This window comes from Narcine bancroftii, chromosome 8 (genome assembly GCF_036971445.1).
Source record: "Narcine bancroftii isolate sNarBan1 chromosome 8, sNarBan1.hap1, whole genome shotgun sequence".
NCBI lineage: Eukaryota > Metazoa > Chordata > Chondrichthyes > Torpediniformes > Narcinidae > Narcine > Narcine bancroftii.
In genome coordinates, this window is record NC_091476.1 from 81,860,604 (window position 1) to 81,877,908 (window position 17,305).

Consider the following 17,305-nt stretch of genomic DNA (forward strand, 5'->3'; position numbering starts at 1 on the left):
CTCTGTAAACTCCTCCATTGCCTAACACCCCTCCCTGTTTTCTGTAATCCCCTAGAGCCCTCTCTGTCTTTTTAAACCCCGACTACCTTCCCGCCTCTAAACCCCGCCAGTCCTCGACATCCCTCTCTGTAACTGTAACCCCCTAACGTCCCCCAAAACCCTCCCTGTCTCTGTAACCCCCTCTGGTCCCCTACATCCCTCCCTGTCTCTGTAACACCATCCAGTCCCCTACCCCCCACCATGTCTCTGTTACCCCCTCTGGTTCCCGACAGCCCTTCTGTCTCTGTAACACACTACGGGTTCATTACACCCCTCCATGTCTCTAACTCCATCCGGTCCCCTAGACCCCTCACTGTCTTTGTAACCCCTTCGATCCCTGACACCCCATCATGTCTCTATAACCCTCTCCGGTACCCGACACTCCTCCCCGTCTCTGTAACCCCTTCTGGTCCCCTACACCCCTGCCTGTCTCTGAAACACCCTCCGGTCCCCTACACCCCTGCCTGTCTGTGTAACCCCCTCCAGGTTCCCGACACATCCATCCGTCACAATAAAACCCCACCCTGGTCCCCGACACCCTTCCCTGTCTCTGAAACAACCTCCGTTCCCCGACACCTCTCCCTGTCTCTGTATCTCCCTCTGGTCCCCAACACCATACCCTGTCTCTGTAACCTCCTCCGGTGTCTGATACTCCTCTCTGACTCTGTATCCTACTCTGGTGCCCTACACCCTTCCCTGTCTTTGTAACCTCCTCTGGTCCCTGACTCCCCTCCCCGTCTCTAACTCCCTCTGGTCCTCGACACCCCTGTAACCCTCTCCGGTACCAGACACCCCTCCCCTTCTCTGTAACCTCCCCCCTCCCCTCGGACTATGTGTAGTCCGGAGTGGCTCCGTGGCTGAACACCCCTCCCCATCTCAGTATCCCCCTCCGGGTCTGCAAATCCCTTCCCCGTCTCTGTAACCCTCTCCGGTTTCCCAATACCCCTCCCTGTATCAGTAAACCCCACCAGTGCCCTACATCCCTTCCCATCTCTGTAACCCCTTGCGGGACCCTGACACCCCTCCCCATCTCTGTAACCCGATCCGGGAACCTGACACCCCTCCCTGCCTCTGTAACCCCCTATGGTCCCCAAAACCCCTCCCTGTTTCTGTAACCCCTTCCAGTCCTCAAAACCCCAAACCGTCTCTGTCACCTCCTCCGGGCTCCGAAACCCCTCCACTTATCTGAAAGACCCTACATCCCACCCCGTCTCTGAGCCCCTCCAGTCCCTGACTCCCCTCCCTATCTCTGTTACACGCTGCGGTCACTTACACCTCTCCCTCTCTCTGTAAACCACTCCGGTCAACGACATCCCTCCCTGTCTCTGTTACCCACTCCGGTCCCCGACACCCTTCCATGTCTCTGTAACCCCCTCCAGGACCCCGACACCCCTCCCCAACTCTAACGCCCTCCGGTACCCGACACCCCTCTCTGACTCTGTAAACTCCTCCGTCGCCTGACACCCCTCCCTGTCTTTTTAAATCCCTACTACCTTCCCCGTCCCTAACGTACCCCAAAACCCTCCCTGTCTCTGTAACCCCCTCTGGTCCGTGACTCCCCTGCCCGTCTCTGTAACCACCTTCGGTCCCCTACATCCCTCCCTGAATCTGTAACACCATCCAGTCCTCTATCCCCTGTTATGTCTCTGTTAGCCACTCTGGTTCCCGACAGCCCATCCGTCTCTGTAACCCCCTACGGGTTCACTACACCCCTCCCTGTCTCTGTAACCCCTTCCAGACTCCGAAACCCTTCCCTTCTCTGTAATACCCTCCGGTCCCCAAAACCCCTCCCTGTCTCAAAGCCCCTCCAGTGCCCGACACCCCTCCCTATCTCTGTTACACCCTGTGGTCACTTACACCTCGCTCTGTCTCTGTCAACCACTCCGGTCAACGACACCCCTCCTTGTTTCTGTAACCCCCCCCCACAAGTCCCCAACTTCCCTCCCTGTTTCTTTTACCCACTCCGCTCACTGACACCCCTCCATGTCTCTGTAACTCCTTACGGTCCTCGACACCCTTCCCCGTCTCTGTAACTCCATCCAGTCCCCTAGATCCCTCCATGTCTTTGTAACCCCCTCCGGTCCCTGACACCCATTATGTCTCTGTAACCCTCTCCAGGTCCCCGACAGCCCACCCCATCTCTGAATCCACTTCGGTCCCAAACAACCCTCCCTGTCTCTGTCACCCACTGCGGTCCCCGACACCCCTCACTGTCTACGTAATCCCCTACGGGTTCCCCACACCCTTCCCAGTCTCTGAAACCACCACTGGTCCCCCTACACGCCTTCCTGTCTCTGTAACCCCCTCCAGTTCCCAACACCCCTCCCCATCTCTGTAACCCCCTCTGGGTCTGCAACACCCTTCCCTGTCTCTGTAATCCCCTGCAGTCCCTATCACCCCCACCCGTCTCTGGTACCAGAAACGCCACCCGTTCCTATAACCCCCCTCCGGTCCTCGACATGCCACCTGTCTAAGTAACCCGCTTCAGTTACCGACACCCCTCCCTGTCTCTGTAACTCCCTCCGGTGCCTGACACCCCTTCCCATCTCTGTAACCCTCTCTGGGTTCCCTACACCCTTCCCTGTCTCTGTAACACTCTCCGGGTTCACTACACCCCTCCCTGTCTCTGTAACCCACTCAGGTCCACTGCACACCTCCCTGTATCCGTAACCCACTCCGATCCCCAACACATCTCCCTCTATCTGCAATGCCCCTCCAGTCCCTGACACCCCGACCCATCTCTGTAACCCCCTTCGGGCACCTGACACCCTTCCCCATCTCTGTAACCCGCTGTAACCCAGACACACCACCTGTCTCTGTAACCAGCTTCAATCCCCGACACACCTCCCTGTCTCTGTAACCCCCTCCGTTCCTGGACACCCCTCCCCATCTCTGTAACTGTCGAGGTTTTTGAATGTAATAAAATTTCCTGCATTATTGTTCAGTGACTGAGTCTGATTTCTTTCCACCAGGGAAACCGATAAATCTCTGATCTTCATCTTCACACTTCCCTCACTCGAAAGGAGTGATAGAGACAGTGGGGTGAAATTTCGCAGTGTGCGAGGGGACGGGGCTTTGCTCTGTGCGAGGGGACGGGGCTTCGCTCTGTGCGAGGGGACGGGGCTTCGCTCTGTGCGATGGGACGGGGCTTTGCTCTGTGCGATGGGACGGGGCTTCGCTCTGTGCAACGGGTCGGGGCTTCGCTCCGTGTGACGGGACGGGGCTTCGTTCCGTGTGACGGGACGGGGCTTCGCTCCGTGTGACGGGACGGGGGTTCGCTCCGAGTGACGGGACGGGGCTTCGCTCCGAGTGACGGGACGGGGATTCGCTCCGTGCGAAGGGAGTGGACGAGGCTTTGCTCTGTGTGACGGGACAGGGCCTCGCTCTTTGTGACGGGACGGGGCTTTACTCTGTGTCCCTGCCCTCGGAGTGTGTGACGGGACGGGTCTTTGCTCTGTGTGACGGGAAGGAGCTTTGCTCTGTGTGACAGGACGGGGCTTTGTTCTGTGTGACGGGATGGGTCTTCACTCTGTGTGATGGGACGGGGCTTCTCTCTGTGTGACGGGACGGGGCTTCTCTCTGTGTGACGGGACGGGGCTACTCTCCGTGTGACGGGACGGGGCTTCTCTCCTTGTGACGGGACGGGGCTTCTCTCCTTGTGACGGGACGGGGCTTCTCTCCTTGTGACGGGACGGGGCTTCTCTCCTTGTGACGGGACGGGGCTTCTCTCCTTGTGACGGGACGGGGCTTCTCTCCTTGTGACGGGACGGGGCTTCTCTCCTTGTGACGGGACGGGGCTTCTCTCCTTGTGACGGGACGGGGCTTCTCTCCTAGTGACGGGACGGGCCTTCGCTCCTAGTGACGGGACGGGGCTTCGCTCCGTGCGAAGGGAGTGGGCGGGGCTTTACTCTGTGTCCCTACCCTCGGAGTGTGTGACGGGACGGGGCTTTGCTCTGTGTGACGGGAAGGAGCTTTGCTCTGTGTGACAGGACGGGGCTTTGTTCTGTGTGACGGGATGGGTCTTCACTCTGTGTGATGGGACGGGGCTTCTCTCTGTGTGACGGGACGGGGCTTCTCTCTGTGTGACGGGACGGGGCTACTCTCCGTGTGACGGGACGGGGCTTCTCTCCTTGTGACGGGACGGGGCTTCTCTCCTTGTGACGGGACGGGGCTTCTCTCCTTGTAACGGGACGGGGCTTCTCTCCTTGTGACGGGACGGGGCTTCTCTCCTTGTGACGGGACGGGGCTTCTCTCCTTGTGACGGGACGGGGCTTCTCTCCTTGTGACGGGACGGGGCTTCTCTCCTAGTGACGGGAAGGGCCTTCGCTCCTAGTGACGGGACGGGGCTTCGCTCCTTGTGACGGGACGGGGCTTCGCTCCGTGTGACGGGACAGGGTGAGACTTTGTTCTGTGTGACGGGTCAGGGCTTTATTCTGTGTCCCTGCCTCGGGAGAGTGTGACGGGACGGTGCTTCGCTCTGTGTGACTGGACAGGGCTTCACTCTGTCTCCCCGCCCCTGGAGAGTTAAACGGGATGGGGCGATGCTACGTGTCTCCGCCCCAGCATTGTGTGGCGGGATTGCGCTTCACTCTCTGTCCCTGCCCTGGGAGTGTGACTGGACGGGGCTTTGTTCCGTGTGACGGCACGGGGCTTCGCTCTGTCCGACGGGACGGGGCTTCGCTCCGTCTGACGGGACGGGGCTTCGCTCCGTCTGACGGGACGGGGCTTCGCTCCGTGTGACGGGACGGGGCTTCGCTCCGTGTGAAGGGAGTGGACGAGGCTTTGCTCTGTGTGACGGGACAGGGCCTCGCTCTTTGTTACGGGACGGGGCTTTACTCTGTGTCCCTGCCCTCGGAGTGTGTGACGGGACGGGGCTTTGCTCTGTGTGACGGGAAGGAGCTTTGCTCTGTGTGACAGGACGGGGCTTTGTTCTGTGTGACGGGATGGGTCTTCACTCTGTGTGATGGGACGGGGCTTCTCTCTGTGTGACGGGACGGGGCTTCTCTCTGTGTGACGGGACGGGGCTTCTCTCCTTGTGACGGGAAGGGGCTTCTCTCCTTGTGACGGGACGGGGCTTCTCTCCTTGTGACGGGACGGGGCTTCTCTCCTTGTGACGGGACGGGGCTTCTCTCCTCGTGACGGGGCGGGGCTTCTCTCCTTGTGACGGGACGGGGCTTCTCTCCTCGTGACGGGACGGGGCTTCTCTCCTTGTGACGGGACGGGGCTTCTATGCTGGTGACGGGACGGGGCTTCTCTCCGGGGCTTCTCTCCTTGTGACGGGACGATGGCTTCTCTCCTTGTGACGGGACGGGGCATCTCTCCTTGTGACGGGACGTGGCTTCTCTCCTTGTGACGGGACGGGGCTTCGCTCCTTGTGATGGGACGGGGCTTCGCTCCTTCTGACGGGACGGGGCTTCGCTCCGCGTGACGGGACAGGGTGAGACTTTGCTCTGTGTGACGGGTCAGGGCTTTATTCTGTGTCCCTGCCTCGGGAGAGTGTGACGGGACGGTGCTTCGCTCTGTTTGACTGGACAGGGCTTCACTCTATCTCCCAGCCCCTGGAGTGTTTGACGGGACGGGGCGACGCTTTGTGTGACGGGACGTGGCGACGCTACGTGTCTCCGCCCCAGCATTGTGTGACGGGATGTCGCTTCACTCTCTGTCCCTGCCCCGGGAGTGTGACGGGACGGGGCTCCAGTCCGTGTAAAGGGTCGGGGCTTCGCTCCGTGTGACGGGAGTGGACGAGGCTTTGCTCTGTGTGACGGAACGGGGCTTTACTCTGTGTCCCTGCCCCGGGAGTGTGTGAAGGGTTGGGGCTTTGCCCTGTGTCCCCACCCCAGGTGTATGTGACGGGACGGGGCTTTGCTCTGTGTGACGAGACAGGGCTTTGCTCTGTGTGACGGAACGGGTCTTCGCTCTGTGTGACGGGATGGGGCTTTCCTCTGTGTGACGGGATGGGGCTTTGCTCTGTGTGACGGGATCGGGCTTTGCTCTGTGTGACGGGATGGGGCTTTGCTCTGAGTGACGGGACGGGGCTTTGCTCCATGTGACGGGTCGGGGCTTCGCAGCGCGTGACGGGACGGTGCTTCGCTCCGTGTGACGGGACGGGGCTTCACTCTGTTTCACCGCCCCTGGAGTTTTTGACGGGACGGGGCGACGCGTTGTGTGATGGGACTGGGCGACGCTACGTGCCTCCGCTCCAGCATTGTGCGACGGGATGGTGCTTCACTCTCCGTCCCTGCCCCGGGAGTGTGACGGGACGGGGCTTCGCTCCGTGTGACGGATCGGGGCTTCGCTCCGTGTGACGGGAGAGGGCGAGGATTTGCTCTGCGCAACGGGACAGGGCATCGCTCTTTGTGACGGGACGGGGCTTTACTCTGTGTCCCGGCCCCGGGAGTGTGTGAAGGGTTGGGGCTTTGCTCTGTGTCCCCACCCCAGGTTTTGTGTGACGGGATGGGGCTTTGCTCTGTGTGACGTGACGGGGCTTTGCTCTGCGTGACGGGATGGGTCTTCACTCTGTGTGAAGGGACGGGGGTTCTCTCTGTGTGACGAGACGGGGCTTCGCTCCTCGTGACGGGACGGGGCTTCGCTCCTCGTGACGGGACGGGGCTTCGCTCCTCGTGACGGGACGGGGCTTCGCTCCGTGTGACGGGACGGGGCTTCGCTCCGTGTGACGGATCGGGGCTTTGCTCTGTGTCACTGCCCCGGGAATGTGTGAAGGGTTGGGGCTTTGCTCTGTGTCTACACCCCAGGTGTGTGTGACGGGACTAGGCTTTTCTCTGTGTGAAGGGACGGGCTTTGCTCTGTGTGACGGGACGGGCTTTGCTCTGTGTGACGGGACGGGGCTTTGCTCTGTGTGACAGGACGGGCTTTGCTCTGTGTGACGAGATGGGTCTTCACTCTGTGTGACGGGAAGGGGCTTCTCTCTGTGTGAAGGGACGGGGCTTCGCTCTATGTGACGGGACAGGACTTTGCTCCATGTGACGGGTCGGGGATCGCAGCGTGTGACCGGACGGTGCTTCGCACCGTGTGACGGGACGTGGCTTCGATCCGTATGACGGGACGGGGCTTCGCTCTGCGTGACGGGACGGGGCTTCACTCTGTTTCACCCCCCCTGGAGTTTTTGACGGGACGGGGCGACGCTTTGTGTGATGGGACGTGGCGACGCTACGTGCCTCCGCCACAGCATTGTGCGACGGGATGGTGCTTCACTCTCTGTCCCTGCCCGGGGAGTGTGACGGGACGGGGCTTCGCTCCGTGTGACGGATAGGGGCTTCGCTCCGTGTGACGGGAGAGGACGAGGATTTGCTCTGCGTAACGGGACAGGGCCTCGCTCTTTGTGACGGGACGGGGCTTTACTCTGTGTCCCGGCGCCGAGAGTGTGTGAAGGGTTCGGGCTTTGCTCTGTGTCCCTACCCCAGATTTGTGTGACGGGATGGGGCTTTGCTCTGTGTGACGGGACGGGGCTTTGCTCTGTGTGACGGGACGGGGCTTTGCTCTGTGTGACGGGATGGGTCTTCGCTCTGTGTGACGGGACGGGGCTTCTCTCTGTGTGACGAGACGGGGCTTCGCTCGTCTTGACGGGACGGGGCTTCGCTCCTCGTGATGGGACGGGGCTTCGCTCCTCGTGACGGGACGGGGCTTCGCTCCTCGTGACGGGACGGGGCTTCGCTCCTAGTGACGGGACGGGGCTTCGCTCCTCGTGACGTGACGGGGCTTCGCTCCTCGTGACGGGACGGGGATTCGCTCCTCTTGACGGGACGGGGCTTCGCTCCTCGTGACGGGACGGGGCTTCGCTCCTCGTGACGGGACGCGGCTTCGCTCCTCGTGACGGGACGGGGCTTCGCTCCTCGTGACGGGACGGGGCTTCGCTCCTCGTGACGGGACGCGGCTTCGCTCCTCGTGACGGGACGGGGCTTCGCTCCTCGTGACATGACGGGGCTTCACTCCTTGTGACGGGACGGGGTTTGGCTCCTTGTCCCTGCCATGGGAGTGTGTGACGGGAAGGGGCATCGCTCTGTGCGACGGTATGGGGCTTCTCTCTGTCTCCCCGCCCCAGGAGTGTGTGAAGGGTTGTGGCTTTGCTCTGAGTCCCTGCCCCAGGTGTGTGTGACGGGACGGGACGGCGCTTCGCTCCGTGTGACGAGACGGGGCTTCGCTCCACGTGACGGGACGGGGCTTCTCTCCTCGTGACCGGACGGGGCTTCGCTCCTCGTGACGGGACGGTGCTTCGCTCCTCGTGACGGGACGGGTCTTCGCTCCTCGTGACGGGACGGATCTTCGCTCCTCGTGACGGGACGGGGCTTTGCTCCTCGTGACGGGACGGGGCTTCGCTCCTCGTGACGGGACGGGGCTTCGCTCCTCGTGACGGGACGGGGCTTCGCTCCTCGTGACGGGACGGGGCTTCGCTCCTCGTGACGGGACGGGGCTTCGCTCCTTGTGACGGGACGGGGCTTCGCTCCTTGTCCCTGCCATGGGAGTGTGTGACGGGAAGGGGCTTCGCTCTGTGTGACGGTATGGGGCTTCAGTCTGTCTCCCCGCCCCAGGAGTGTGTGAAGGGTTGGGGCTTTGCTCTGAGTCCCTGCCCCAGGTGTGAGTGACGGGACGGGACGGTGCTGCGCTCCGTGTGACGGGACGGGGCTGCGCTCCGTGTGACGGGACGGGGCTGCGCTCCATGTGACGGGACGATGGCTTCTCTCCTTGTGACGGGACGGGGCATCTCTCCTCGTGACGGGACGGGGCTTCTCTCCTCGTGACGGGACGGGGCATCTCTCCTCGTGACGGGACGGGGCTTCTCTCCTTGTGACGGGACGGGGCTTCGCTTCTTGTGACGGGACGGGGCTTCGCTCCGTGTGACGGGACAGGGTGAGACTTTGCTCTGTGTGACGGGTGAGGGCTCTATTCTGTGTCCCTGCCTCGGGAGAGTGTGACGGGACGGTGCTTCGCTCTGTGTGACTGGACAGGGCTTCACTCTGTCTCCCCGTCCCTGGAGTGTTTGACGGGACGGGGCGACCCTTTGTGTGACGCGACGTGGCGACGCTACTTGTCTCCGCCCCAGCATTGTGTGACGGGATGGCGCTTCACTCTCTGTCCCTGCCCCGGGAGTGTGACGGGACGGGGCTCCAGTCCATGTAAAGGGTCGGGGCTTCGCTCCGTGTGACGGGAGTGGACGAGGCTTTGCTCTGTGTGACGGAAAGGGGATTTACTCTGTGTCCCTGCCCCGGGAGTGTGTGAAGGTTTGGGGCTTTGTTCTGTGTGACGGAATGGGTCTTCACTCTGTGTGAAGGGACGGGGCTTCTCTCTGTGTGACGAGACGGGGCTTCGCTCCTCGTGACGGGACGGGGCTTCGCTCCTCGTGATGGGACCGGGCTTTGCTCCTCGTGACGGGACGTGGCTTCGCTCCCCGTGACGGGACGGGGCTTCGCTCCGTGTGACGGGACGGGGCTTCGCTCCGCGTGACGGATCGGGGCTTTGCTCTGTGTCCCTGCCCCGGGAATGTGTGAAGGGTTGGGGCTTTGCTCTGTGTCTACACCCCAGGTATGTGTGACGGGACGGGCCTTTGCTCTGTCTGACGGGACGGCTTTGCTCTGTGTGACGGGACGGGGCTTTGCTCTGCGTGACGGCACGGGGCTTTGCTCTGTGTGACGGGAAGGGGATTTGCTCTGTGTGACAGGACGGGGTTTGCTCTGTGTGACGGGATGGGTCTTAACTCTGTGTGACGCGAAGGGGCTTCTCTCTGTGTGAAGGGACGAGGCTTCGCTCTATGTGACGGGACAGGAGTTTGCTCCATGTGACGGGTCGGGGCTTCTCAGCGTGTGACGGGACGGTGCTTCGCTCCGTGTGACGGGATGTGGCTTCGATCCGTATGACGGGACGGGGATTCGCTCTGCGTGACGGGACGCGGCTTCACTCTGTTTCACCGCCCCTGGAGTTTTTGGCGGGACTGGGCGACGCTTTGTGTGATGGGACGGGGCGATGCTACGTGCCACCGCCCCAGCATTGTGCGACGGGATGGTGCTTCACTCTCTTCCCTGCCCCGGGAGTGTGACGGGACGGGGCTTCGTTCCGTGTGACGTATAGGGGCTTCGCTCCGTGTGACGGGAGAGGACGAGGATTTGCTCTGCGTAACGGGACAGGGCCTCGCTCTTTGTGACGGGACCGGGGTTTACTCTGTGTCCCGGCCCCGGGAGTGTGTGAAGGGTTGGAGCTTTGCTCTGTGTACCCCACCCCAGGTTTGTGTGACGGGATGGGGCTTTGCTCTGTGTGACGGGACGGGGCTTTGCTCTGTGTGACGGGACGGGGCTTTGCTCTGTGTGACGGGATGGGTCTTCACTCTGAGTGACGGGACCGGGCTTCTCTCTGTGTGACGAGACGGGGCTTCGCTCCACGTGACGGGACGGGACTTCGCACCTCGTGACGGGACGTGGCTTCGCTCCTCATGACGACACGGGGCTTCGCTCTGTGACGGGACGGGGCTTCGCTCCTCGTGACGGGACGGGGCTTCGCTCCACGTGACGGGACGGGGCTTCGCTCCTCGTGACGGGACGGGGCTTCGCTCCTCTTGACGGGACGGGGCTTTGCTCCTCGTGACCGTACGGGGCTTCGCTCCTCGTGACTGGACGGGGCTTCGCTCCTCGTGACGGGACGGGGCTTCGCTCCTCGTGAAGGGACGGGGCTTCGCTCCTCGTGACGGGACGGGGCTTCGCTCCTCGTGACGGGACGGGGCTTCGCTCCTTGTGACGGGACGGGGCTTCGCTCCTTGTCCCTGCCATGGGAGTGTGTGACGGGAAGGGGCTTCGCTCTGTATGACGGTATGGGGCTTCACTCTGTCTCCCCGCCCCAGGAATGTGTGAAGGGTTGGGGCTTTGCTCTGAGTCCCTGCCCCAGGTGTGTGTGATGGGACGGGACGGGGCATCGCTGCGTGTGACGGAAGGGGCTTTGTTCCGTGTGACGGGACGGGGCTTCGCTCCGTGTGACGGGACGGGGCTTCGCTCCGTGTGACGGGACGGGGCTTCGCTCCATGTGACGTGACGGGGCTTCGCTCCGTGTGACGGGACGGGGCTTCGCTCCGTGTGACGGGACGGGGCTTTCCTCTGTGTGACGGGACGGGGCTTTGCTCCATGTGACACGACGGGGATGCGCTCCGTGTGACGGGACGGGGCTGCGCTCTGTGTGATGGGACGGGGCTGCGCTCCGTGTGACGGGACGATGTCTTCTCTCGTTGTGACGGGACGGGGAATCTCTCCTCGTGACGGGACGGGGCTTCTCTGCTTGTGACGGGACGGGGCTTCGCTCCTTGTGACGGGACGTGGCTTCGCTCCTTGTAACGGGACGGGGCTTCGCTCCTCGTGACGGGACGGGGCTTCGCTCCTTGTGACGGGACGTGGCGACGCTACGTGTCTCAGCCCCAGCATTGTATGACGGTATGGGGCTTCACTCTGTCTCCCCGCACCAGAAGTGTGTGAAGGGTTGGGGCTTTGCTCTGAGTCCCTGCCCCAGGTGTGTGTGATGGGACGGGACGGGGCATCGCTCCGTGTGACGGAAGGGGCTTCGTTCCGTGTGACGGGACGGGGCTTCGCTCCGTGTGACGGGACGGGGCTTCGCTCCGTGTGACGGGACGGGGCTTCGCTCCTTGTGACGGGACGAGGCTTTCCTCTGTGTGACGGGACGGGGCTTCGCTCCGTGTGACGGATAGGGGCTTCGCTCCGTGTGACGGGAGAGGACGAGGATTTGCTCTGCGTAACGGGACAGGGCCTCGCTCTTTGTGACGGGACGGGGCTTTACTCTGTGTCCCGGCCCCGGGAGTGTGTGAAGGGTTGGGGCTTTGCTCTGTGTCCCCACCCCAGGTTTTGTGTGACGGGATGGGGCTTTGCTCTGTGTGACGTGACGGGGCTTTGCTCTGCGTGACGGGATGGGTCTTCACTCTGTGTGAAGGGACGGGGGTTCTCTCTGTGTGACGAGACGGGGCTTCGCTCCTCGTGACGGGACGGGGCTTCGCTCCTCGTGACGGGACGGGGCTTCGCTCCTCGTGACGGGACGGGGCTTCGCTCCGTGTGACGGGACGGGGCTTCGCTCCGCGTGACGGATCGGGGCTTTGCTCTGTGTCACTGCCCCGGGAATGTGTGAAGGGTTGGGGCTTTGCTCTGTGTCTACACCCCAGGTGTGTGTGACGGGACTAGGCTTTTCTCTGTGTGAAGGGACGGGCTTTGCTCTGTGTGACGGGACGGGCTTTGCTCTGTGTGACGGGACGGGGCTTTGCTCTGTGTGACAGGACGGGCTTTGCTCTGTGTGACGAGATGGGTCTTCACTCTGTGTGACGGGAAGGGGCTTCTCTCTGTGTGAAGGGACGGGGCTTCGCTCTATGTGACGGGACAGGACTTTGCTCCATGTGACGGGTCGGGGATCGCAGCGTGTGACCGGACGGTGCTTCGCACCGTGTGACGGGACGTGGCTTCGATCCGTATGACGGGACGGGGCTTCGCTCTGCGTGACGGGACGGGGCTTCACTCTGTTTCACCCCCCCTGGAGTTTTTGACGGGACGGGGCGACGCTTTGTGTGATGGGACGTGGCGACGCTACGTGCCTCCGCCACAGCATTGTGCGACGGGATGGTGCTTCACTCTCTGTCCCTGCCCGGGGAGTGTGACGGGACGGGGCTTCGCTCCGTGTGACGGATAGGGGCTTCGCTCCGTGTGACGGGAGAGGACGAGGATTTGCTCTGCGTAACGGGACAGGGCCTCGCTCTTTGTGACGGGACGGGGCTTTACTCTGTGTCCCGGCGCCGAGAGTGTGTGAAGGGTTCGGGCTTTGCTCTGTGTCCCTACCCCAGATTTGTGTGACGGGATGGGGCTTTGCTCTGTGTGACGGGACGGGGCTTTGCTCTGTGTGACGGGACGGGGCTCTGCTCTGTGTGACGGGATGGGTCTTCGCTCTGTGTGACGGGACGGGGCTTCTCTCTGTGTGACGAGACGGGGCTTCGCTCGTCTTGACGGGACGGGGCTTCGCTCCTCGTGATGGGACGGGGCTTCGCTCCTCGTGACGGGACGGGGCTTCGCTCCTCGTGACGGGACGGGGCTTCGCTCCTAGTGACGGGACGGGGCTTCGCTCCTCGTGACGTGACGGGGCTTCGCTCCTCGTGACGGGACGGGGATTCGCTCCTCTTGACGGGACGGGGCTTCGCTCCTCGTGACGGGACGGGGCTTCGCTCCTCGTGACGGGACGCGGCTTCGCTCCTCGTGACGGGACGGGGCTTCGCTCCTCGTGACGGGACGGGGCTTCGCTCCTCGTGACGGGACGCGGCTTCGCTCCTCGTGACGGGACGGGGCTTCGCTCCTCGTGACATGACGGGGCTTCACTCCTTGTGACGGGACGGGGTTTGGCTCCTTGTCCCTGCCATGGGAGTGTGTGACGGGAAGGGGCATCGCTCTGTGCGACGGTATGGGGCTTCTCTCTGTCTCCCCGCCCCAGGAGTGTGAAGGGTTGGGGCTTTGCTCTGAGTCCCTGCCCCAGGTGTGTGTGACGGGACGGGACGGCGCTTCGCTCCGTGTGACGAGACGGGGCTTCGCTCCACGTGACGGGACGGGGCTTCTCTCCTCGTGACCGGACGGGGCTTCGCTCCTCGTGACGGGACGGTGCTTCGCTCCTCGTGACGGGACGGGTCTTCGCTCCTCGTGACGGGACGGATCTTCGCTCCTCGTGACGGGACGGGGCTTTGCTCCTCGTGACGGGACGGGGCTTCGCTCCTCGTGACGGGACGGGGCTTCGCTCCTCGTGACGGGACGGGGCTTCGCTCCTCGTGACGGGACGGGGCTTCGCTCCTCGTGACGGGACGGGGCTTCGCTCCTTGTGACGGGACGGGGCTTCGCTCCTTGTCCCTGCCATGGGAGTGTGTGACGGGAAGGGGCTTCGCTCTGTGTGACGGTATGGGGCTTCAGTCTGTCTCCCCGCCCCAGGAGTGTGTGAAGGGTTGGGGCTTTGCTCTGAGTCCCTGCCCCAGGTGTGAGTGACGGGACGGGACGGGCCTTCGCTCCGTGTGACGGAAGGGGCTTCGTTCCGCGTGACGGGACGAGGCTTCGCTCCGTGTGATGGGACGGGGCTTCGCTCCGTGTGACGGGACGGGGGTTCGCTCCGTATTACGGGACGGGGCTTCTCTCCTTGTGACGGGACGGGGCTTCTCTCCTAGTGACGGGACGGGGCTTCTCTCCTAGTGACGGGACGGGGCTTCGCTCCTTGTGACGGGATGGGGCTTCGCTCCGTGTGACGGGACAGGGTGAGACTTTGTTCTGTGTGACGGGTCAGTGCTTTATTCTGTGTCCCTACCTCGGGAGAGTGTGACGGGACGGTGCTTCGCTCTGTGTGACTGGACAGGGCTTCACTCTGTCTCCCCGCCCCTGGAGAGTTGGACGGGATGGGGCGATGCTACGTGTCTCCGCCCCAGCATTGTGTGGCGGGATTGCGCTTCACTCTCTGTCCCTGCCCTGGGAGTGTGACTGGACGGGGCTTTGCTCCGTGTGACGGCACGGGGCTTCGTTCTGTCCGACGGGACGGGGCTTCGCTCCGTCTGACGGGACGGGGCTTCACTCCGTCTGACGGGACGGGGCTTCGCTCCGTGTGACGGGACGGGGCTTCGCTCCGTGTGACGGGACGGGGCTTCGCTCCGTGTGACGGGACGGGGCTTCGCTCCGTGTGAAGGGAGTGGACGAGGCTTTGCTCTGTGTGACGGGACAGGGCCTCGCTCTTTGTGACGGGACGGGGCTTTACACTGTGTCCCTGCCCTCGGAGTGTGTGACGGGACGGGGCTTTGCTCTGTGTGACGGGAAGGAGCTTTGCTCTGTGTGACAGGACGGGGCTTTGTTCTGTGTGACGGGATGGGTCTTCACTCTGTGTGACGGGACGGGGCTTCTCTCCTTGTGACGGGACGGGGCTTCTTTCCAGTGACGGGACGGGGTTTCTCTCCTTGTGACGGGACGGGGCTTCTCTCCTTGTGACGGGACGGGGCTTCTCTCCTTGTGACGGGACGGGGCTTCTCTCCTTGTGACGGGACGGGGCTTCTATGCTGGTGACGGGACGGGGCTTCTCTCCTTGTGACGGCACGGGGCTTCTCTCCTTGTGACGGGACGATGGCTTCTCTCCTTGTGACGGGACGGGGCATCTCTCCTTGTGACGGGACGTGGCTTCTCTCCTTGTGACAGGACGGGGCTTCGCTCCTTGTGACGGGACGGGGCTTCGCTCCTTGTGACGGGACGGGGCTTCGCTCCGTGTGACGGGACAGGGTGAGACTTTGCTCTGTGTGACGGGTCAGGGCTTTATTCTGTGTGCCTGCCTCGGGAGAGTGTGACGGGACGGTGCTTCGCTCTGTGTGACTGGACAGGGCTTCCCTCTGTCTCCCCGCCCATGGAGTGTTTGACGGGACGGGGCGACGCTACGTGTCTCCGCCCCAGCATTGTGTGACGCGATGGCGCTTCACTCTCTGTCCCTGCCCCGGGAGTGTGACGGGACGGGGATCCAACCGTGTAAAGGGTCGGGGCTTCGCTCCGTGTGACGGGAGTGGACGAGGCTTCGCTCCGTGAGACGGGACGGGGCTTCGCTCCGCGTGACGGATCGGGGCTTTGCTCTGTGTCCATGCCCCGGGAATGTGTGAAGGGTTGGGGCTTTGCTCTGTGTCTACACCCCAGGTATGTGTGACAGGACGGGGTTTGCTCTGCGTGACGGGATGGGTCTTCACTCTGTGTGACGGGAAGGGGCTTCTCTCTGTGTGAAGGGACGGGGCTTCGCTCTATGTGACGGGACAGGACTTTGCTCCACGTGACGGGTCTGGTCTTCGCAGTGTGTGACGGGACGGTGCTTCGATCCGTGTGACGGGACGTGGCTTCGATCCGTATGACAGGACGTGGCTTCGCTCTGCGTGACGGGACGCGGCTTCACTCTGTTTCACCGCCCCTGGAGTTTTTAACGGGACGTGGCGACGCTTTGTGTGATGGGACGGGGCGATGCTACGTGCCTTCGCCCCAGCATTGTGCGACGGGATGGTGCTTCACTCTCTGTCCCTGCCCCGGGAGTGTGACGGGACGGGGCTTCGCTCCGTGTGACGGATAGGGGCTTCGCTCCGTGTGACGGGAGAGGACGAGGATTTGCTCTGCGTAACGGGACAGGGCCACGCTCTTTGTGACGGGCCCGAGATTTACTCGGTGTCCCGGCCCCGTGAGTGTGTGAAGGGTTGGAGCTTTGCTCTGTGTCCCCACCCCAGGTTTGTGTGACGGGATGGGGCTTTGCTCTGTATGACGGGACGGGGCTTTGCTCTGTGTGACGGGATGGGGCTTTGCTCTGTGTGACGGGATGGGTCTTCACTCTGTGTGAGGGGACGGGGCTTCTCTCCGTGTGACGAGACGGGGCTTCGCTCCGTGTGACGGGACGGGGCTTCGCTCCTTGTGACGGGAAGGGGCTTCTCTCCTTGTGACGGGACGGGGCTTCTCTCCTTGTGACGGGACGGGGCTTCTCTCCTTGTGACGGGACGGGGCTTCTCTCCTCGTGACGGGGCGGGGCTTCTCTCCTTGTGACGGGACGGGGCTTCTCTCCTCGTGACGGGACGGGGCTTCTCTCCTTGTGACGGGACGGGGCTTCTATGCTGGTGACGGGACGGGGCTTCTCTCCGGGGCTTCTCTCCTTGTGACGGGACGATGGCTTCTCTCCTCGTGACGGGACGGGGATTCGCTCCTCGTGACGGGACGGGGCTTCGCTCCTTGTGACGGGACGGGGCTTCGCTCCTTGTCCCTGCCATGGGAGTGTGTGACGGGAAGGGCTTCGCTCTGTATGACGGTATGGGGCTTCACTCTGTCTCCCCGCCCCAGAAGTGTGTGAAGGGTTGGGGCTTTGCTCTGAGTCCCTGCCCCAGGTGTGTGTGATGGGACGGGACGGGGCATCGCTCCGTGTGACGGAAGGGGCTTTGTTCTGTGTGACGGGACGGGGCTTCGCTCCGTGTGACGGGACGGGGCTTCGCTCCTCGTGACGGGACGGGGCTTCGCTCCGTGTGACGGGACGGGGCTTCGCTCCGTGTGACGGGACGGGGCTTCACTCCGTGTGACTGGACGGGGCTTTCCTCTGTGTGACGGGACGGGGCTTTGCTCCACGTGACGGGACGGGGCTGCGCTCCGTGTGACGGGACAGGGCTGCGCTCTGTGTGACGGGACGGGGCTGCGCTCCATGTGACGGGACGATGTCTTCTCCCGTTGTGACGGGACGGGGAATCTCTCCTCGTGACGGGACGGGG

At 63.1% G+C, this 17,305-nt stretch overlaps 2 protein-coding genes across 2 annotated transcripts; both read right to left on the reverse strand.

Annotated features, from left to right (window-relative positions):
• Positions 1–3,040: 3,040 nt before the first annotated feature.
• Positions 3,041–8,758, reverse strand: LOC138742059 (serine/arginine repetitive matrix protein 1-like). The gene is made up of 9 exons (XM_069896252.1): positions 8,612–8,758; positions 7,339–7,512; positions 7,066–7,214; positions 6,166–6,366; positions 5,583–5,793; positions 4,588–4,920; positions 4,277–4,447; positions 3,254–3,424; positions 3,041–3,169 (listed from the first exon to the last, which is right to left on the reverse strand). Exons 1-9 carry the CDS (start codon positions 8,756–8,758, stop codon positions 3,041–3,043), a joined length of 1,686 nt encoding a protein of 561 aa, XP_069752353.1.
• Positions 8,759–9,955: 1,197 nt separating this feature from the next.
• Positions 9,956–13,460, reverse strand: LOC138742060 (proteoglycan 4-like). The gene is made up of 6 exons (XM_069896253.1): positions 13,310–13,460; positions 12,747–12,895; positions 12,474–12,622; positions 10,786–11,742; positions 10,308–10,697; positions 9,956–10,184 (listed from the first exon to the last, which is right to left on the reverse strand). The coding sequence occupies exons 1-6, from the start codon at positions 13,458–13,460 to the stop codon at positions 9,956–9,958; spliced, it is 2,025 nt and encodes a 674-aa protein (XP_069752354.1).
• Positions 13,461–17,305: the final 3,845 nt, after the last annotated feature.